General features: G+C 43.5%; 1 protein-coding gene across 1 annotated transcript in view; it reads right to left on the reverse strand.

Annotated features, from left to right (window-relative positions):
• Nucleotides 1–698: 698 nt before the first annotated feature.
• Nucleotides 699–23,212, reverse strand: part of GNA13 (G protein subunit alpha 13) — a 39,820-nt gene continuing 17,306 nt past the window's right edge. The window contains exons 3-4 of the mRNA XM_067716058.1: nt 9,909–9,959; nt 699–4,809 (exon numbers count right to left, since the gene is read on the reverse strand). Coding sequence (XP_067572159.1) covers nt 4,237–4,809; nt 9,909–9,959 — 624 coding nt within the window. The 3' untranslated portion in view covers nt 699–4,236. The remainder of the gene's footprint in view (nt 4,810–9,908; nt 9,960–23,212) is intronic.

The following is a 23,212-nucleotide window of genomic DNA, read 5'->3' on the forward strand; positions in this document are numbered from 1 at the left end:
ACATTTTCATTATCAAAGGTAATGTGGTTTTGGAAAGGTCGCAGAATCTCTCATCAACCCAGAAATGACTGCCCTATCATTAACACTCTGTTCCATACGAGCTCTGGCATTTGAAATCAGATGGTTAGACCTAGATGTCACAAGAATGAACAGAGTTATTTAAATGCTAACTATACATTCAAGTACAGACATAAGAATGCTAGTGGCACAAACACTGGTACTTCAGATTATGTTAATAATCACTTATCAGCCTAAGGTGAGTATCAACTCAATGGTACTTGAAAAGGCCATAAAGTTCAACTTGTTTAAAATGGTCCGGCTTAGACTTATACTTTAATCTCTCTATAAATTTATTAAGCCCTAACCTCGTACCATAAAATAATGGGTATGTACTATCACTTGCTTTATTTGGAACAGGGGGACATGTACACACCACTCACGTACAAGTCCCTCCCTTCCTCATGTTTACTACACTGAAGAGCCAACCTGTGTCCTATCACTAAAAAAAAGAAAAAAAAAAAACAGTACTTTTTGTCCAGCAGCACAAACACATGGACAGATCATCTGTAATTAATGTAACTTTATGTACTGAAATGATGGGAAAGAGAGATAAAGTCAGATTTCCAACTGAAAAAAGACATGCAAAATTTATTCTCGATCCCTCAATTAAAACTAAAAGAAATGAAAAGGTAACAGAGTGACTGTCTCTAGATTTATTAGGGAGTTTATTACAAATGTTTGACTGAGCTTTACAGGCACGATTTCATGGATTCAAACAAGAAATTAAGAGTTAACACTGGTATTTAGCCTTCTCATTACATATACAGAAATAACATTGCTACAAATTGCAATGAAGAGAATCTTGTTTCAAATGGCTTGGTTTGGGGTTTTGTCTAAATGTATCATTATATAATGAAAGCACCAATTTGAGGGTTTCTCAAATAGTGATTTGAGTTTCAGAACGTAACAGAACATAGCTTGGTGACTTTATTCTTCACATAAATAAGGCATAACACCGGACATGTGTACTAATGCTGAAAATACATTTTACCAAAAGCATAAATACGAGTATTGGGGTATACACTGGAAGTTCAGATTTACTCATTCCCGCTTACAAACAATTCTGGGGCATATGATTTTTGTGAGTCTGAACCAACACTTCTAATCACTTCTGGTATTAAGGGAATCTTCCTTTCTTCTACTTTATACTGACCACTGCCAACAAATGAACAAGGACCTCGCTCGACGACCTCCCTTGGGAGTTTAACCAGAGGACCTTCACCATGTAAAATACACGCCAGTGCAGCTTCAAACCAAACCAAACAGCCGAACCATGTTCACTCCACGATGCCTTCTTTGGTCGCTGCTGTGATCTAGCTGTCAAATGCCCTTTCCAGACAATACAATTGAGAAGATTTCAATGCAATATATTTGGCAGCAAGCAATGATACGGGTTATTAAAAATATCTGACAGAGGCATTACATTATTTGGATCTTCAGAAAAACGTCTGACAATACCTCTTCCCTATAAGATAATCAAGGCAAAACTCTGTGCTGTTCTTTGATTTATAAGGCAACTCTGTATACTATAAATTTCTTCAAGATCAGTGAAGACACTTGTGTGACATTTCTTAAGAATTAATAAGCAAGAAGACACTCAGACTTAAGAGGAGAATGTAATAGAGAATTGGGCACATTTTATTCCAAATCATAACCATGAAGACTTAGAAAATCAAACACACTGAACAGCTTTAAAGCCAACTTACATATTTAGAGACTGGGGGGACACTGGCATAGGGCAAAACTATGAGCTCCCTTTCAGCTTTGTCACTGAATCTCATCTCCCTCTTCACACAGTGGTGTTTCAAAAGGGTCTGGTTTTCATGCTGTAGGTATAGGACTCCTTCAAACGGTTTAAAAGTACAGTATATAAAACATGTGGACTAAAGCCTTCAGATTGGAACTTAAAGTTCCACTGAGTGTCTAAACCAGCCTGCCATTAAATGTAAGTAATTTACTGCCTCAAAATATAGGCTAGGTTTTATTTTAAAAGAAAGCTGACTTTGAGACTTCACACACGTCAGGAAAGGAAATCTCAAATGCCCAAAGTAATATCCTACCTATTTGGTGTTTTAACATTTCTCTGTGGTGGTCAAAATGGTGCTTGTCAGGCAGTATTTATGGTTCATATATTTCAGATCTGAAATATAACTTAACTGAGAGTAACCTTCCTCTTTATACATACACTGGAGTGAAATGATGCTTTGGCCATTCGATAGGACCATTTGCTAAATTTACACACAGACCTTCCACCCAAAGTCTCCACGTTACTGTGCATATACTCAGATACTCCTCGGCCCTGAAATGGTTCTAACTCTGTGGATTAAACAATGCACTCTTTTTGGTAAGAAGCACTATAGATACAGAACTATTCTGATGTGCGTGAACTCTGCTGTACTATGGACGCCTGCATCAGGATGTAGGGCTACATGTCAATAGCTCAGGTGTCGACCAAGACACGAAAACACTGGCAGTTATGGGGGTAATGATGGTGGAGTTTCAAATGCAAGAAAAGTCAGGTACATTGAGAACAATCCCTGGTCAGTTCACTGCAAAGCCCTATTCTTACTAGACAGCAAGACAGACCCAGAGCCACTGTCTTAGAAAGGCTGGGTGATCCAGAATGTTGACCAATCTTTCAAGGACTTTCTAGCCAATAAAATACCTGAGAACACAGTCAGCTATACAGTAAAGTGAAAGATATCACGGTCTTAATCACAATTTTCAGGAAAGGAAGAAAAGCCATCAGACTTTCCAAACTGTCACCAGTCTCGTACATCTGTTTCTCTAATCCAATTCTGACACTACGCATAACCTACAGGGCAGTATTTTTAGTACTGCAAACCAGCCACTCTGATGAGTTCACTATGAATGTATCTGTAATTGCAAAGCTACTTCATGGGTACGTTTTAATTTGGTAAGTGGTGGAGGAGGTCAAATGTAATCACCTTTCAGTATGAACTAAAAAAATTACTACTTATTCTTGAAAGTATCCTTGAAACCTTCAAAATGTACCTCAAGAAAGCTGGAATTTCGTAAACAATGATGTTGCAAACACACACATACTCTTTCAGAGACACACCAAGAATGAATAAGAATCTCAAATAGAAGTGAATAGTGTGACAGGAAAATACTGCCCTTGGCAAGCTCCAAAAAACAAAAAACATCCCATAAATGCCACCGTCTGGAGTTGATGGGAACAGACAGGAGAGCGAAAGAACAAGGTTTGTGATGGTGCAGCAGTGATCCCACCGTAAGGACCCACATCAGCTGAGACAGGATTTCAAAGTCTGAGAGTAAAACACATAATATTCTTGGGCAAGGGTGTATTTATTTAGGACGTTCTGTTATCAGGTTCTCGCACGTTTTTAGCTGCTGCTATGGCCAGAAGGTTTCCCGTATAGCACACTGATTACATGATATTTAAATATGAAAAGGGCAAATAACATTTCACTCATGACTTTTAATCAAAACACTACGGATGGCATGCGCCTGCCTTGTGCTCCCCTGGACCATTTGTGAGCGTTCATTACCATCAGACCAGAGATCCTCATGTAAACTTTAAACACACCAGAATATTGCCTTCAGAAACCACAAAAATTTAAAAAACAAAACAACTGCTGTGTATATAAGCAATCAGAAAACGGTGAAGGCTGAATCTGGGTGAAGCTACAGAACGCCATCCTTAGATCACACACTTTCCAGTGGCCCTTTCAAAACAGGTCACCATAAAGCTGGGCACAAGTGTGGCTGCTACCTGCAGGGCGAACAAAAGGTATCTTACTCGTTCTAGAACTGAACATTCTCAACCTCAGGCCTACAAATATTAAGGACACCTTCTATACTTGGCACTACAGGAGAATTCAGTTTGAAAAGTGGAAGAATTTAAAGCCTGAGGGATGCCTTGTCTGAGGTCTGGCAGGAAATGACTCCACTCCAATGGAAGCCGGAGTGAAAGAGATCAAAGCCAAGCCTCAGCAGATATTGGCCCCGTGTTACTCAGCGGCTCTCAGCCACAACCAAAGGCCGCAGAAGAACGACTAAGATTTCCAAGAAGTTAAACACAGAATCAAGATTTTTCTAATTCCTGTTGTAAACTTCTATTTTAAAGAAACAAAACAAACCGAAAACAATCAAAAAGACAAAAAGGTACGAAGACAGCGAGTCTTCTGTACGTCACTGGAGCATGAGCTGCTTGAGGTTGTCGTGAAGGATGGTGTCCTTCACGTCACGGAAGACGAGGCGGATGTTCTCCGTGTTGATGGCTGTGGTGAAGTGGTGGTACAGGGGCTTCTGCTGCTGGTCTCGCCGCTTGTTCCGGAAACACTCCACCAGGAATTTTTGGACGTCTCTTAAGCAGTGGGGATCCCCTTCGAATTCTAAGAAATAGTCTTTGATGCTCACAATTTGCACTTTCTCCTCAAGCAAATCTGTCTTGTTCAAGAAGAGAATTATGGAGACGTTGCTGAAAACCCGGTTATTGACGATGGTTTCAAAAATGTTCAGAGACTCTGTCAGGCGATTGGTCAGACGATCTTCCATAAGCACCTGGTCAAACTCACTTGAGGAAACAAGGAAAAGTATTGATGTCACGCTGTCGAAGCATTCAAACCAACGTTTTCTTTCTGATCTCTGACCACCTACATCAACCATTTTGAAAGGGACATTTTTAATTTCAAAGTCGTACTCGTGAATGCCTTTGGTGGGTCTTCTGGCTAGCAGAATGTCTTGCTGTGATGGAATGTAATCCTGGAAAAGAAAAAAAATCGTTTCCTACTCAGTAATCCAGGAGTAATGAGAATATTTAATGTACTACTAACTGGGCTAGCGAATGGATACGTAAACAAAAGTATCTTTTAAATGACAATCCCCTGGTAACATTAAAGCATCAACGCTATTCTGATTCTCATCATAAAACAGCAAGATACGCTGCAATGTTAGCGTCCGCACTGGTTCGAAATTCGCCGCAAATGAAGGCGCCTATGATTTTTTCAGCCTGCCGGACGACCCGAGTGTCCGTCCACGCGTGACGCCCACCGTGCCAGCAGCCGCCTGCCGCTGCGTGTCCACGGCCACGGTCACGGCTCCTCGCCCCTCCGTCAACAGCGGCGGGGCCCCAAGTCAAGGTTCTCCGCCCCCTGCGGCCCCTGCTCTGCGCCCCTGCCTGCAGGACCGACAGCTCTACCCGGGTCGCCTATGTTCTCACTGCTGCAACGCGGCCTCTGCTCTGCACCCTTGACCGAGCTCACTCTGCGGGGCTTCCCAGCTGTTGGCGGGGGGCCGTCTCCGTGGCAGGGCCCCAGCTTTTCTCCTCTGCCGGCACCCGTGCCCGGACACAGCGGTGCCTCGGAGGGAGGGTCTACACCAAGACCCTGGACAGATGGATGGACGTACGGACGGAAGCTGCTGGCCTCCCGAGCCCCTGGCTGTGGCCGACAGTGAGTGCCCCTGGGCGGTGAAACTGGTTCTTTCTTCTCAGCTTAGTATTTTTCCAGAACTTTGATGGAGCTTTTGGACAATACTGAACAGGAAGGCTTTAAATGCTCATCACCAAGGTCACAATTTTTTTAAATCAAGGCAAGGTTTTAAAACAATGCCAACTGTTACTCACAGTGCTGCATTTTATACCTTTCCAAATACTATGATTTTGAAATTTCATTACAGTGTGAATACTTATCTCCTTAAAATAGTGTAGCTAAGAATCAAAAAAAAAAAAAAAAAAAAAAAAACAGAAAAAACCCAGCAGTTCTCAGTTGTCTGCAACCCACAGCGATGTATAAAGTGCCCACAGGGCTCTAATGAGACACGCTGGGGCTCGCACGTGTACCCCAGCTCCCGCAGACGCACGCGCACCTGCCTCGTCTGTAAGCAGCACCACCCCGATTCTCTGCCCGGCCCCGGCTTTCGGCTGACACTTAATCATGAACTGTTTCACATGCTGACACGGTTGTATTTCATTTTAAAAGAGCATAACATACATCAAATGGATCAGTGTGCTATCATTTACATAAATATTCCCCTACTAGTGGTCATTTAGGTTGGTTCCAATTTTTTGCTTAATATAAATGCTGCAATTAAAATTGTCATGCACATCCTTCTTTCCCCCCCTTTTGGGCTATTTCCTGAAACTGAATAACCAGGAATAAGATGGTGATGCAGTCAAGGCTTGTGAAGATTTTCATGACTGGGACCTAATGTCCACCTGCTCTCCAGAAAGGTGCGGCCGGTTCACGGCACTCGTGCGTGCCAGCCGCCTCAGAAACAGGCCAGCCCCGAGGGGCAATTTTTAATTTTCTAATTTCATAAAAATAAAAAGTCCTTTATTATTGCCTTAGTTAGGCGCTCAGGGCTAATTCACATAGAGCGCAAACACAGGACGAGGTAATCAAGTGCTCAAGGGTCTGGCAGAGCCACAGGGATTAGGACTGTGGATGCTACAGCCAGCTGCCCACAGACCACCTGGGTGACCTGCGACAAGTCATCACTTAACCTCTCTGCGTCTCAGTTTTCTCACCTGTGAAAAACACAGACAACAGCACCCACGGGGTGCTGTGAGGACTAAACACGGCAAGTGGGTGAAGCGCTTAGGAACCGGGTTCGGCACACAGCCCGTGTGTTACTGTCCAGCGGTTCCCACTGTCACCACTGCTGCCAAGAGAGGGAAACCAAGGCAGCAACGGCCCCCCTACCTGTGCGCACCTGACAGCCCTCCACGGATGCAGCCTCTTCAGTCCCAACACTCACCGTCTTCGTCCCCAGCCCCGTCCACCAGGACGCTCTCCTGCCCACGTCCTGCCCCGCCCGCACCCCAAGCCTGCCCCTCACGGTGGACCTTCTCCATCACCTCCTACTTTATATCAAATCCCACTGCTCCTTCTCTGAACCTTCCTCACCTTTTCTTTCCCCTCTTTATTTTCACTGCCCCCGTTTTTTAACATCTCAGCCTGGATTACCATCTTGCCCCTTGGTCCTCCGCACCTCCTGGGTCCACCTCTAAGCCCCCAGAGACCACCCCTCCTGCACCATGCCCTCAGAGCTGGCGGTGAGGCCCCTCCCTGCAGCAGACCAGACCTCGCTGACTCGGCTTCCATGACCCTCCTTATTCCTTGTTTTCCGGAACCGGCAGACTCTGCCCCACCTCGTCAGGCTCCCCAGAGCCCAGCGTGGAGAGCTGCACGAGCCTCACATCCTGAGACCGCCGCATGTCGTCAGCGTGATGCGTGACTGTGCAACGAACGGCGCATCCAGACCCTGGTGACTGCCTTCCTGAAATCTGTTCTTGTACGTTAGAGCCAAGCACTTCTGTCAGACAGATGTGCCTCCTGACCCCAGGCATGGCCCGCTGTGCGCGTCCCCTCGTCCCCCCAGCCGCCCAGGCTCACGTCCTCTCAAGGGCTAGCTCCAGCTTCTCCATCCATGCACTAACACCATCTTCACCATCAGTCTCATTTAATCGTCCTCTGCTTGTTTTATGTATGTTAGTTTTGTCTCTGACTAGAATGAGTTCCTTAAACATGGAGGTCAAAGAACCAAACAGCTAATGACGAGCAGATATTACAACTGCAAGGCACCAACCTGAACACCTCGCGGGGCGGCACGGATTGAACTGCGTTCCGGCACCGTCCCCGCACACCCCGCCTGCGTTCATGTGCTGAAGCCCTAACCCTCAGTGTGACTGTCTTTGGGGACAGGGCTTTTAGGAGGCGACCAAGGTTAAATGAAGTCATATGGGTGGTGTCCTAATCAGGTAAGTGTTGGTGGCCTTAAAAAGAAGAGGCCATACACTTCTTGCACGTGTGTGTGCTGACCAAAGGGCACGTCAAGGCACAGCGAGAAGGCCACAGCCTACAAGTCAGGAAGAGTCCTCACGAGAAACCGACCATGCTAGCAACTTGACCTTGGACTTCTAGCTTCAAAAACTACAAGAAATAAAGGTCTGTTATTTAAGCCACCCAGCATGTGGTATTTCGTTATGGCAGCCTGAGCAGACTTTTGAGACATGGGGTTTATTTCACGTAATCGCCCCCGAGCCCGACGGGGATGGTTCTCTTACTATGCCTATGATGTGGATGAAGAAACTAACGTCTAGAGATGCCTAAGGTCACACAGCCAGTCTGCGATGGAACTGGGATTGGAACTCTGGTGGTCTGGCTGCAGAGCCCTGTCCTTGACCCCTGTGGTTCCATCTCCCAGAGGGCCATGGGGCTTGGCACACAGCGGGGATTCAACGGTCCTAGAACTTCAGTCAGAGATGGCGAAGCAAACGCAATCTCGTGACCTGTCTGATGTGCACAGAGTGGGCGGCCAGTCTGCAGCACACCCACATTTATTCTCCTCGCCTTTACAACTACCTACTGATCACAAAAACACTTTTTTGTTTTTATTCCAGATGTGGCCTCAAAACTGTTCTCAGCGTAAGCCTCTAAGCAGCCAGTACAAACTGACGGGGGCTGGCTCTGAGTCACTCGCTCCGACGCTATTTGTTGAGCGCCTACGAGGCACCAGGCACTGTCACCGGGCAGCAAGGACTCAGCCCTTCACAACCAAGACCCGAGGTCCTTGCCCTCAGGGAAAGAGGTGGGGGAAAGACCAGCAAAACCTGTAAGTGAAGAGACCAACTGTAACAAGAACAATCGAGCCTGAGAAGAGCCAGTGCTGACGCTGAAGACAGCGGAGGGGACCCACCTCGAATGGCTGGCTGCTCAAGGAAGGCCTGTCCGAAAAGGCAGACTGAGAAGAACGGGGCGAATGCGCACTACTGGGATCAGAAAACGTGAAATAACTCTTAAAGAATTAGTTTACCTACTAAAGCTTCTCTCCATTTGGCTTATACGGAACTTTTTTTTAAGGCTTATTGCAATCTGACCACACGGAAAAGTGACAATGAAACAAGTCTTAATACAAAGTCTCACTGATGTGGATTGAGTGAACAAAAACAGACAAATACAGAGACCCTAACTTCTAGAGCACCTGTGTCTACGAAACAGGTGGGAGAAACACATACTGACTGAACGGCAGACAAGTGCAATTTAGCAAAATACAAAAAAATAAGGGAAAATGCAAAACTTAGCGTTCTAGACACACATATGGTACTTTCCTACTTGCAATAGGTTTCATTTTGTGCTTTCCTTCTGTTTTATTTTTAAAGTTAAACATCTCGAAGAACCCATAAAACCACATTAAACTTTACAACAGAAATCTGGTTTAAGAGGCGGCATACGAAGCTATACTCAATTGAATGGGTCACCACTGACGCTAGGGCAATGGTTTTCGAGCATTTTCTAAGCAGCACAAAGCTTCCTTCCAGTGAATCTCTGCACAAGTCCAACACAGAGAGCGGCCAGCACCAGCCCTCGCCAGTCGGCCACGGCCTCAAGGACGCACTACAGGACAGTCTGATGGTCCAGCTCCTTTGCAAGGGCGACTCCTCCCACATCACGGCCTTGAGAATCCAGCCTCCTACACTCCACCCCAACACACGGGGGGTCCTGGACTGGAAAATAACGTTTGCTGAAAAGTTCTGAAATCAATCAGCCCACCGCGTTCTTTCGGTTTCCACTTACAGAAAAGCAAAAGACACTGACGTAGGCTAGTTAATGTGCCACCTCATTTTCAAGCATAAACTTCTTTCCATAAAGAGTTTTACTTTCACAAAATAGTGGACAGGGCATTCCTCAAGGAACTGGCAGAGGTCAGGACAAGAGAGGGAGAAAACATGAAGCAGGAACAGTCGGCATACTGCCACTAGGAAAAAGGATACCGCTTAATACATCATTTTTCTAAGTTTCCTTATCCTAACTACTGCCTTCAAATGGCAATAAACACAAACATTCAGTCTGAAAACTTACTGGTTCTCCAAGTTTATCCAAGTTATCCAGGAAATATTTTACAGATTCACCCTGAAAACAAGAAGAAAATAAATAGTTATTAGGGCTTAGAGATGGAAGACTTTGCTACAACAGTTTATATTAAACTGTCTGGTTGTACACTTAATCCAAATCCAAACATACTTTGTTTAGTCACCAATTTCAGACTGAGCAGCTAACCCCACTAAAGACACATAAGGTGCCTGCCTCTGTCACAGTGCTGCAGCCTGGCGAGGCTCACAGAGTCCTTACAGAAGCCATACCCCAAGCACTCATCCATTCGGACAGGATCACATGTGCGTGTTCCGATATATCTGTATATCCAAAGGGAAGATGTAATTAAAAGGTGGAAACTGCTTTTGCGATACACACACAACTACAAGTCAGGTGGGGTTATTTCTGTCTACATTTTTCAATCACGTTTATATCAAAAGCGAAGCAGGGATGAGGTGAGAACACCTAACAGGCAAGCGCCTAGACGGACACGCCTTTTTGCTCCTGAACCCTGAATAATGCTGCAGGCTTCACCTCTCTTCCCTACCTGAGTGATCAGTCTACCCTCTCTGAGCCCAGACTTCTATCAGACCTCAGGCAATTTCCAACATCTAAAGTGCATGAGCACACATTCCTAAGAGGAAATACTCGAACAAAGGACCGGCAGGGCTGTGTCCTGGAGTCTCCCAGGGCCCTCCCTGTCCTGCTGGGTTTCTACCAGCGCAGCACTTGTCCTGCCCGAGCTCCAGAAGGCAGTGCTTCTTTCACACAGAAGAGAATTCCCTGAAGACCTTGTCTGACTGCAGGTTCTGAGGGGGCATCTGAGGGGACAGGGGCGGGCACGTAATTCCTGCAATTCAGGTGATTTCTGGGACCACAGTTTGAGTCACGAGGCCTTAAAGCGGCAGTTCTCAAGATTTTAGTCTCTGGATCCCTTCATACGTCTGAAAATTCTTCAGGATCCCGAAAAGACGTTGTTTAAGTGGGTTATGGTTACCAGTACTTACCACGTTAGAAAGTAAAACTGAGACACTGTAACAAATATTTATTAATTCATTTAAAAATATCAATAATAAACCCATTCACATTAACATATTTTAGTGTAGCTTCATAAAAGCCAGTGAGACACTTCTGCTTCTGCATCTGAACTGCTACTACAGGTCGTTTCCGCTGTAGCAATATGAAGATCTGGCCTCACAAAGAATGCTGATTGGAAAAGGGAGCATTTTGATAACCTTTGTAACTGTAGATATTTTTGTTTCTACACCAGAATTTGACAAACGGTAGTTTCTTGAAAGTGACGTCCCTGTGGAATGGAAAGCCTACGGATGAACTTTCTGCACTTTTGTTACAGACACTAAAATTCACTGGTCTATCTTGTACTTTGAATGGGTCTTTCACCCACCCACAATTTTGTAACACCAAGCGCTGATCACATGGAACATGGTGGGCAATTAAGTATACAGCTCTTCCAAATGTCGGCATGTTTCATGACATAATATTAAGAAAATCATATTCATTAACATCATAATGATCTCATAAGAAGCCTTAAGGCTTGGGAAGTTGACAACCTCACAGTGGTGGGCAGATACAAGTTTTCCTAAATTCTGATTTTCACTTGAAAGCTCAAATTTTATCAATGGCAACAAATACTGTTACTTTCCTTGAACTGGCAGGCTAAAGTTCATTCATTTTCTAAAACAATGCCTGTCAAATGCCCAAGTCTGAGTAAGTTGATTGTTTCTTTCAAGTAGAAATGGTGTTCCACGAAAAATACAGTTAGTTCAGCTCACGTCACAACCAGTCACAAAAGTATTTTCCCTGGAGACCACAGTCCTGCTGCAGGAGCGTTTTCAGGGTGCCGCCCAAGCCAGCATACGGCGTAGTACAGAGCTGCTGAAACTGATCTAAAACAACTTTTACTGCTTAATCAAGGATCTCTTCAGTGAACCTGGTGTGTGTGTCTTAAACTGCAGATGTAGAGCGGTGATGAATACACCAACTAGTAGTGTGTTTGGGGCTGATACCCCATCTGCGCTCAGGCACTGGCTGGCAACTGCAGCCCTGCTGTTCTGTTCTATCGGTGCGAGTGTCAGCTTAATGAAGGGAAAGAACATCTTAAGTGACACCCTCAAGAGTGCTGAACATGAAGACTCCTTTTAAAGGGTTTCTGGGATCCCCAGTGGTCCACGGACCGCACTTGAGAACTGCTGCCTTAAAGCACATGGTGGCGAGCGCGTACACGGGCATGTGCTTGTGGTGGGCACGGGGGGAAGGGGGGGTGGGGAGGCCTGGCTGCAATCTCCTGGTGACTGCGAAGGAGCAGCGGCAGATGAGTCTGCCTTCTTCTGGACCTGGAACATTCGTACAGTGTTTATAGCACCTAAAGATGATTTTTAAGAGAAGGGAAAAGAAAAAGCTTCCAAAAAATTCATTCTGGGGTAATGAAGAGATTATTTGGTCAAGCCTGTACAGGTACTTTGCATTATTTCATCCATTTTAATGAAAAACATAATATTTTTGGTTTTATGATGGACAACATATATAGGCCAAAGGGAATTTGGGCTTAATCTTTAAATAACATCAATATTTACTTATTGAGTTGTCTGTACAACCCAAATGAGGCTATATATTTAAACTACTTTAAAAAGTAAAATTCAAACGAATATTACCAATCCTGTTACACTGAAGTATACACGGTAGAGTCTCTTGGACAAATGTGATAAAAAGCAGTCACTCTGTTTCTGCATGAGTAAGACTTACAGAACCGCTACCCTTTCAGTAATGTGCACATTGAATACTTACATAACGTTAAATACCTTAAATGAAATTCAGAACATTTCAGAAAGGTGTTTTTTTGTTTTGGTTTTGGTTTGCGGTACGCGGGCCTCTCACTGCTGTGGCCTCTCCCGTTGCGGAGCACAGGCTCCGGACGCGCAGGCTCAGCGGCCATGGCTCACGGGCCCAGCTGCTCTGCGGCTTGTGGGATCTTCCCGGACCGGGGCACGAACCCGTGTCCCCTGCATCGGCAGGCGGACTCTCAACCACTGCGCCACCAGGGAAGCCCCAAAAAGGTGTTTTTTGACTGGTGTTATATGTTGCATTAATTGACTTTCCTTGATTTTAGAATTAGTAAAATTCACTGTAGAAAACTTGAAAATTAGAAAAAGGAACAAAGAAGGAAAGAGGCAATAATCATTAATTCCATCGTTCAGAAACAACTACAGTTAACGCTTGAAGAGATTGCCTTCCAATCACTTTTTGTATATTTAACACTGCTGAAATAATATAGACAACTCTGCATCCTTATTTTTCACTTACGTAACTGTAAGTACATTTTAACGGTCAAAATAATTCCCAGTATTTATATGCTAAAAAGTTAACTAAAACCGCTAATCTAATGTTGGATATTTGAGTTATTTCCACCTTTTAAATAAGGTTTTAATATTTTAAAAATAAATAATGTTGTGTAAACAGCTTTATGCGCTCTTGAATTACATTCTTAGTGATCTCAGAAGAATTACTAAGGCAAAGAGATCCAACGTTTTTAATACGCCTACTACTCACTGACACACAGGTCCTATTGATTCTCTCCTACACAACAGCTACAACACTGAGTATATGAATAGTGAAACTATGAGGACGAAAAATAAGCCAAGATCACAGGAGAGTGTCTTACAGATGCTTCTGTAATAAGCTAGAATGGGGACTCTCAGCGGCCCCACGCTGTGCGGGCTGCTGCTCATCACTTTGGGACCCCAGAGCAAAGGAGCTCTGTGTGAAAGAGAAAATAACACGTTCCATATCCAAACTGACAATGAAGGTTCAACTACACAAAAATTTACTTCAATTAATATTGCTGTTTAACTAATGGTCAAATAAACGAAGGTTAAAGTAACCCTAAGATGAACATATTATCGAAAGCAGCAAGCCTTTCCCCCTTTAAGAGCTAAACGCTTACACCGAACCCACCATTTCTGAGGGTGTTGGGAAACTGGTATACTCATTCTAGCGACCTTGCAAGTTCACACAAACTGTTTAGAGAGTACGAGTAGTATAAAGCTTTTCATGAACTTCTGCATATTCTAAGGAATTTACTGAACATAAAACGACACAAACAAAACGATATTTTACTTGATGCTACCTATAATAGCAAGATTTGGAAGTTTATTTTCCCACTTATTACGGGAATGAGTTAATACATTTTGGCACACTAACATAACAACATAGTATAAGTCATCAGGTAACAATTAGTTCGATACAATCGCTACATATGAAATATGTATGCCGTTAAGAGCTCAATTAAAGCAGGGGCTGACACAGCTAAGCTCCGCAACCCCTTACCCGACCCACACGCTGCTCGTATGCTCACCCCTACACCCACCTGGCAGCAAAACCTGACCTCAAGCGGCTGAGGCTCCTTATATAGTCTTTATTTCTCCTACTTAGTGAAACTGTTCAAATGTTTTGCTGCAAAAGAAGTGTGGAGGGACTTCCCTGCTGGTCCAGTGGTAAAGAATCCGCCTTGCAATGAATGCAGGGGACGCGGGTTCGATCCCTAGTCGGGAACTAAGATCCCACATGCCGCGGGGCAACTAAGCCCGCGTGCCAGAACTACTGAGCTCGCGTGCCTCAACTAGAGCCTGTGTGCCGCAAACTACAGGGCCCACGCACCCTGGAACCCATGCACCACAGATACAGAGCCCAGGCGCCATGGAGTCTGTGCAGCACAGCTAGAGAGAAGCCCGCGCACCACAACGAAGAGCCCACGCACCGCAATGAAAGATCCCACATGCCGCAACTAAGACCCGACGCAGCCAAAAAATTATAATAGAAAGTAATAATAAGTAAATAAATAGAAAAACAAAAGAAGTGTGGAGATTACGTAATAAACAGTACATGCATTATATTATCTATCTGTAATCCAAAAAATTCTTAATGCCATTAATAAATGTGGACTCGGGGATTTATGATAAGAATAGTTCTGCATTATATATGCTTTGATTTTCGCTATTTAAAATATGGACAAGGTAACTTTGCACTTCTGTGAGTGACTATATTCTCTTTTCAAAAAAGGAAAAAAGGAAAAATCATCCCTATTTGTTCTTCTCTTGGTATTACAATACAAATATAAAAAAGTATTTAGAAAGTTCTTTTCACTGAAGCTTCCTGATTTAACTGCATTCCCTAAGAGGGAATCTTAGATCTTTGGGGTTCAAATTATTACATACCTTTGTTTATTAGGAATTCATCATCTCACCAAAATCAAATAATATAACACAAATATGCACGTGCTCCTGTTATTAAGTTTCAGCTTCTACTGAAGAAAGTTTCATCAGTGTAATTTACAAAGTCCTTTGTGCACTTGAGACTGTATAAAATCTAAATAAAAACATTTTAATACATTTCACACATTTAAATGCGTGGATTATCCCTAATATTTCAAGTCCTAAATAAAGTCCCCTTTGCCTTCTCCCCCATCACCCGGCCAGGACTCAAGGATTATAAATGCTTTAAAATATTATTCCTAAGAAAAACACATTTTGGTTTAAAATAACTCCTCAAAAAAAAGCTATTTACATCATAGGTGATACTACTAATCCTTGCATTAGTGAGAAAACTGAAAGTGGGAGACATAAGAATAATCTTAATCATCTTTTAATGCACGTGGTGGTAACTCTTACTGTTAAGAGATGAAGTTTAGCCAAATGAACCTATTCTGAAACAAAACAGTTTTAAACACACGCATGCAAACGCACACGTGCATATGCGAACACACACGTGCTATAAAAGGATGAATACTTTTCTGAATTAGGTAATTTAAGGGAAATTTCTTTTTTTTTTTTTTTTTGCTGTACGCGGGCCTCTCACTGTCGTGGCCTCTCCCATTGCGGAGCACAGGCTCCGGACGCGCAGGCTCAGCGGCCATGGCTCACGGGCCCAGCTGCTCTGCGGCATGTGGGATCTTCCCGGACCGGGGCACAAACCCGTGTCCCCTGCATCGGCAGGCGGACTCTCAACCACTGCGCCACCAGGGAAGCCCTAAGGGAAATTTCTTACAGTAGCTTTAAAGACCTTTTACTGGGAAAAAAAAAAAAAGAGAGAGAGAGAGAGAGAGAGAAATCTTTCACAACCTCAAAAAACAAAAAACCCCCACCAAACTAAAAAATATAAAATGTGTGTTATTTGCAACTGAACCATGAAGGACATAGAAAGTGAATAACGGCATCTCTGTTCTCAGTAACGGAGAGCTTCTGCCCTGGCCTTTTGTCTGAGCGTTAGGCCCTCATGCAAATCGGATACCTCGCTCAGTGCCTGGCACCTGGCGGCCTGGCTCCCTCCTCCCCAAGTGTCCGGTGAACGAAGTGTGACTAACCAGGGGGTGATTCCCCTCAAATCCTTTTCCCTAACCGGTTCAGAGGTGATCGGAAGTCTTCTGGTTGTCTAATATTACCACTAAATCTAGTCCTTTCCCTAACACTGAGCCATCTGCAAGTCTCTAGACTTGTCTGGGCCTCAATTTAACCGTCAGTAAAACGAGGAAGTCGCGTGGTTCAATGCATAATCACCAGAGCTCTGTCTGCCCTAGGCAACAATTTCAGTTTGTACAATTGATTTAAATTTAAGTTCTTCTTTCCTTTATCTACGTGCCTGTTACCCTTAAAGTCACTTTTGTTGTGACTCATTATTCAGGTTGTGTTGCTTAGTCTCCTGGCTAACACAGAAGTAAACAATTTCATGTATCAGGCAAGAAAGACCACGGGTTTAAGACTCACTCTTTGTTGGTTATGACTTGAGAGCTATTGTAACTCTCCACAGTATGATTTATGTTACGGAAGGGAATTTTTAATAAAATTCCAAAGAAAAGCCATTTCGCACTTACGACTTTTTAAGTTTCAGATGTTTTAGGTCATCCCTTAGTTCTTTTTCTCTGTTTGAAATGCTGAGATAACTTTCTAGTTACCGAAGCAAGGCTGAAGCGTCCGCAGTGGCGCGGCACTCCTGAAGTTTCCGTACTTCCTTAACCTGTGGATGTTTGGGTTCTGCCTAAACAAGGGCAGAGCAGCCAGTGGGTCTGGGTTCTACTCGCAAGACAGGCTCTGCTACTGACAAAGCCAGGGAACCCTGGTGAAGTTAACTCCAAGGACAAAATAAAATGACATGATATTAATTTGTGTCAGCTTTGCAGATCTGAGCCTAAACTAGGAATGGCTTCAATGTCGTCCCCATTTACAAGAGTCATGTGTTAGAAAGACTGTCTTTGCTTGCAGAGACAAAACGGGTCAGGGACCCTGAGTTTGAAGGTAACAGAAGAGCTGAGAACATAAATTAGAAAATAACTTCTATTAAACAAATGTGTAATTATAGGGATACCTGGCAGTTTATTGGCCCAGTTATCAAACAAGTGACAGATTTATTCAGCACCCTCTTGTGCACGGCTAAAATATATACAGGACAGGATTTAGAATGTACTACTTTAAAAGGATGTGGAGGGGCTGCCCTGGTGGCGCAGTGGTTAAGAATCCGCCTGCCAGTGCAGGGGACACGGGTTCGAGCCCTGGACCGAGAAGATCCCACATGCCACGGAGCAACTAAGCCCGTGCGCCACAACTACTGAGCCTGTGCTCTAAAGCCTGCGAGCCACAACTACTGAGCCTGCGTGCCACAACTACTGAAGCCCTTGCGCCTAGAGCCTGTGCTCCGCAACAAGAGAAGCCACCGCAATGAGAAGCCTGCGCACCACAACGAAGGGTAGCCCGCGCTCGCCGCAACTAGAGAAAGCCCGTGCGCAGCAACAAAGACCCAAAGCAGCCAAAAATAAATAAATTTAAAAAAAAAAGGATGTGGAATTTCAGCTAGATAGCCAAAGAATACACAAGAAGAAATTATCTGCTTTTTAAGAAGAATATACTCATTTACTGGCAGCTTTATAGCAACAGGAAGGGGACAACTCTACTTAAACAATATAGGTACAATCTAGAGGAGATTTTAACTTCAAAGTCTTATTTAAATTTCTAAGGTCTATAGAGATAAGGATCAACTTCAGATATTTTAAAAGCAAGGCATACATATTCTAGAAAGCAGTTTGGTAATCTGTAACAGGGGCTGTAGAAACGGCCCAGGCCCTAGAGCTGCGGGAGTAGCACAGGAGCGGAGCGGATGCCACTGCGGCAGAGGGGGAGCCACTGGGGCGCTCCCTTCTTGTGTTTCATATATTCTAGCCCAGGGTCCTCCAACCATGACCTGTAGGCCAGACCCAGCCCACTGTCTGTGTTTGTGTGGCCCATCTAAGGAGTTTGGAAAAAAAAAAAATTAAAAGACTACTTCATGATATCTGAAAATGATATGAAATTCAAATTTCAGTGTCCATAAATAACACCGCATCGGAGCACAGCCGTGCTCATCGGTTTATGTCCTTACTGTCTACAGCTGCTTCCTGGCCGCCGCCAGGAGAGCAGTCGTGACAGGCCACGCGTGGTGCTCTTCACTCTGCACCACGAACTGCATGGACGCAGTTATAACGTGAAAATGTTTCAAGTGTCATCAGTAGTGCAATACCATGACTTTTTGTTTTTTTATTATTACTAGTGCACGTCCAGCAAAACAAGCAGAAAAGAAGAGGGCTTTCTGTGTCGCGCTTTCAAGGCACAATGGAATGTGGATCATTTTGATATCAAATGAGATGGCAAAGCCCCGTGTTTATTATGCAATGACCCTACAACTGCGCTAAAAGTACACACGGACATCAATACTACCAGACAAACACTCTGCAAAATAATCCCAACTCCTACAGAAAAGCAATAGTCAGAAAAATTACAAAATTTTAAATGGAATAGCTCATCACAGAATTTCTTCACAAGAGGGAAAAAACGAAAATGAGACGGCAGCTGATAGCTGACAAGTTTCCAAGGAGTTCGCATTTGTTAGCCAAGCAAGGACTGCCACGGACTGCTCAGCGGTTGTGTACTCAAGGGATCAATGCCAAGGGTGAAGTGACTGAAGAATAAGCCTGTGTGAATAGGCTGTGTGGAAGAACTACAGATGAGGATATTGTCAAGGAAGCTGAGCAAACACTGCATCAGCACAACCTGAATTGGGACGTGTACTACAACTGACGGTGGTAAAAATGTGGGGAGAAGAAAAAGGACACATTTACAAAGACTGTGAAGATGGTTACATCATGTACTCTTCACCAGCAGGGACTCTGTAGGAAATACATTAAATCTATATTGTTACTGAACCAGTATTGTTAACGACGAATTTAATTCACTCTCATGGACTTGACCATCACCAGTTCCGTGAATTTCTGTCAGAAACAGAAGCTGAATATGCTGATTTGCCCTATTACACCAGTTCCATGTCTTGGCAGAGGTAAGTTTTTACTGAGATTTTTTGAACTAATGGATGAAATCGAATTTTTTCTGAACAAGAACCACCTTCAACCACTAATGCAGAACACTGAATGGCTTTTCAAAATCAGCTTTAGGGAAGACTTGATTACATTTCATAATGAATTCAATCCAAAACTAAAAGGCAAAACAGTTTTTTGCAAACTTTATACTGTGGTAAAATCATGTTGACAATTAGTGTTACTGGAATCATAAGCAATGTCCAACTGCTTTATACCCTTTCTTTGCTGTCAAGTTAAAACAGTAGGCCTCCATTCTCATGCAAATGTGCAGCAGATATACATTTCTAAAGTCAAACTACAGTTCCAGCAACATCTTTCAGACCGTAATACAAGTGTAAAAAAAAATCCATACTTCAAAATCCATTTAACTGTGCAACGACTGGAAATGGTAAACCTGCAATGTAAATGACATGCCCAGAGGCAAACACCAGGAACAAGCTAACAGAATTCTCTAAATGTCTTCCAAGCAAAGTCTATGCTCAATTAAAACCAGATGCTTGGGTTTCCCTGGTGGCACAGTGGCTAAGAATACACCTGCCAATGTAGGGGGCACGGGTTTGAGCCCTGGTCCGGGAAGATCCCATATGCCACGGAGCAACAAAGCCCCGTGCGCCACAACTACTGAGCCTGCGCTCTAGAGCCCTTGAGCCACAACTACTGGGCCCACGTGCCACAACTACTGAAGCCTGCACGCCTAGAGCCTATGCTCCGCAACAGGAGAAGCCACTGCAATGAGAAGCCCACGCACTGCAACGAAGAGTAGCCCCCGCTCGCCGCAACTAGAGAAAGCCTGCGCGCAGCAACGAAGACCCAACACAGCCAAAAATAAATAAATAAAAAAAATAAAAATTAAAAACAAAACAAAAAAACTCCCCCAAATGCTCACTTGGCAGTACCCATCTGTGTGCAAAGACACTTCCAAGGGCGGAACGTGTAAAATCATTAAGGGATGAACATTTGCACCTGACTGTGATAACAGGGAACACCAAAACCCTGAACCCTACTTAAGCAAAATGTTATCCCCTTCCAAAAGAATCCAATTCTTCTCATTAGTAAACCTATACTACAAAAAACCGTAGGCAACTTTATTATGTTCTGAATTGCGTCAATAAAAACATCTGTGCAAACCTGAACTCTCTCCTGTTACACTGATTTTGTCTCCTGGCATGTGACGTCTAAGGTATCACACCACCGGGCCCTTTACAGAAAGCCTCTGACTCCTGTGCTAGCCAAGCGCTTCTTCATCTCGGCAGAGCCTCAGAACCACCTAACGTGCTCCTTAGAGACAAAGACCCCCAGGCCCACCACAACTCCACCAAACCAAACTTTTCCGAAGGCCCACGAGACATGGTTCTGAGGGGCCGGCTCCAGCATCAGCTCAGATCTGCACAGACAGCAGATTTTATTCAAAACTGGATTTTATATTAATTTTACCTTTTGATACTGATTATATCAAATCACCTAGGGTTTTTATTAAAAGCTTTGTAAAAATGCCAAGAATATTAAGAATCCAGATCAGAAACTTATTTAGCTTCTTCATCTTATTACAAAAGTAGGTTTCAAGCAATATTTACTTGAGTTCAACTAGGTCTCACATGAGAAGCATCAGGCCTCCATTTGACATATTTGAATTGTGACATAAACAGCAGAATTAAGTCTAGAAATAGCTTTCTTTCTCTCTCTCTCTTTTTTTTTTTTTGTGGTACACGGGCCTCTCACCGTCGTGGCCTCTCCCGTTGCGGAGCAGAGGCTCCGGATGCGCAGGCTCAGCGGCCATGGCTCACAGGCCCAGCCACTCCGCGGCACGTGGGATCCTCCCGGACCGGGGCACGAACCCACGTCCCCTGCATCGGCAGGCAGACTCTCAACCACTGCGCCACCAGGGAAGCTCTCTTTCTCTTTTTTAAAAACTGATTTGGTGATTCAGACACACTTTATTTCCTGTGTTACTACAGTTCTAGCAGCCTTCCTCTCCATATTCCTAGAGCCCATTTTCAAATGTCCAACAGCCTTCAAAACTTAACTCCCAGAGATTTTTGTGGTTAAAAATTAATGCACCTGGTACTCTAGCTGTAACACTGTTAAGCAGCTAAAAAAAGCATAAATGAGAACAAGTATTAGAACTGCTACTTATATTTTAGCAATAGGACCCTAATGAACTTAAAACCTCAATTAAACTTATAAAATTATTGTGCTTCTGCAACAGACACTGAAACTTTGCATGACAGGTAAATAAAGCAATGCAAAGTGTTTAATAAGGAGCACATAAGAAGCACTATCTTTTTACCTGGTAAACAGGTGAAAATTACACTGTGGAATGAAAAAAGAGGTAAGTAATGCAGTGGATTTCAGTTTGCTACTAAAATGAACTACTGTTGCTTAATCTTGTCAAATGTCTGGAATTTAATCGCAGGCTTATTGGGTATGTCTATAAATGGCAGAAAATCCACTGTGAAGAAGTAAGTCAATTAGAAAGAAAGAAGTGAATTAAAAAGCATCCCGGGCTTCCCTGGTGGCACAGTGGTTAAGAATCCACCTGCCAATGCAGGGGACACGGGTTCGAACCCTGGTCCGGGAAGATCCCATGTGCCGTGGAGCAACTAAGCCCGTGCGCCACAACTACTGAGCCTGCGCTCTAGAGCCCGCTAGTCACAACTACAGAAGCCTACACACCTAGAGCCCGTGCTCTGCAACAAGAGAAGCCACCACAATGAGAAACCTGCGCAGCACAACGAAGAGTAGACCCCACTCGCCACAACTAGAGAAAGCCCGCGCGCAGCAATGAAGACCCAACGCAGCCAAAAAAAGGAAAAAAAGCATCCCATTTTTATGTGTGGAGGCCCTTTTAGTTATGAGATTAGCATTACCTAAAATGGTTTTTTAAGAGTAAACATATTTCTTGAGAGTACAAGAAATATTAAAATTCAAAGAAAATCTATATTACCAAGACAATTAAGCAGTGAGAAATTTTCTTTTGAAATCTAAGTATACATGTGATTCTGAAAATGATGGCATAACTCGAAGTTAATATCCAGTTTCTCTTTATATAGAGAAGCAACCACTAGCCAAGTACTACAAACAACAAACACTTCCTGAAGTACTAGTAAACTACAGAACAGAGGTCTGTGTTCTAAAATAGCTAAATGCAACGGTTTAAAGTGGTTCACACCCTTGCCATGCACTTTAAGTCCTTCCATTTGCAAGTTTGGAATATTCAAAGAGGAAAAGGAATCAAGACATAAAATTACAAATCTGTTTACTCTTTAAACTGGTTACAACTGTGAACTCAACTGCCGTATGGTGCTGCCCTGATTGCCGTAGCAAGGTTTCTGTATACCTATAACATGCCTTTAATTGTCATCAGTCTTATAATCCCAAAACTAAGCCAGGTAGAAATGTTCTCTGAATATTCATTAGGCAGGCTTCACTATGCATATATTTGGAGAACATCCATTCAATAGGAAACTAATTAACTTGCCTTTAAAAGTGACCTAGAAGTACGGTTGTTGTTTTTTTTTAAATCAATAATTCATATTTTGTATACACTTGTAATTTCAGCCCTGCAAATATCCTGGTGAAGCCACACCTAAATAAGGAGGCTTTAAATATTCTATGAATAGACTCTGTGTAATATAAGCCTTTCCATCTAACATTTACTTATATATAAGGTTTACAGCAAAATTTAAATGCCCAATAAGTAAGGTACAAAATGGAAATATGTGAGGTCAAAGCTGGCTAATGAATCCAGACTCCTCCTTTCAATAAGGACGTGGCTAGTAATAAAGACAGAAGGTAATACTTCTTACTGGATGGGTTCTGGGTCTTTTTTCCTCCTTAGTTTTTATTTCAAAATAAACTACAATGGAGCGGCTGGCGAGCC

Source organism: Pseudorca crassidens, chromosome 19 (genome assembly GCF_039906515.1).
Source record: "Pseudorca crassidens isolate mPseCra1 chromosome 19, mPseCra1.hap1, whole genome shotgun sequence".
Taxonomy (NCBI): domain Eukaryota; kingdom Metazoa; phylum Chordata; class Mammalia; order Artiodactyla; family Delphinidae; genus Pseudorca; species Pseudorca crassidens.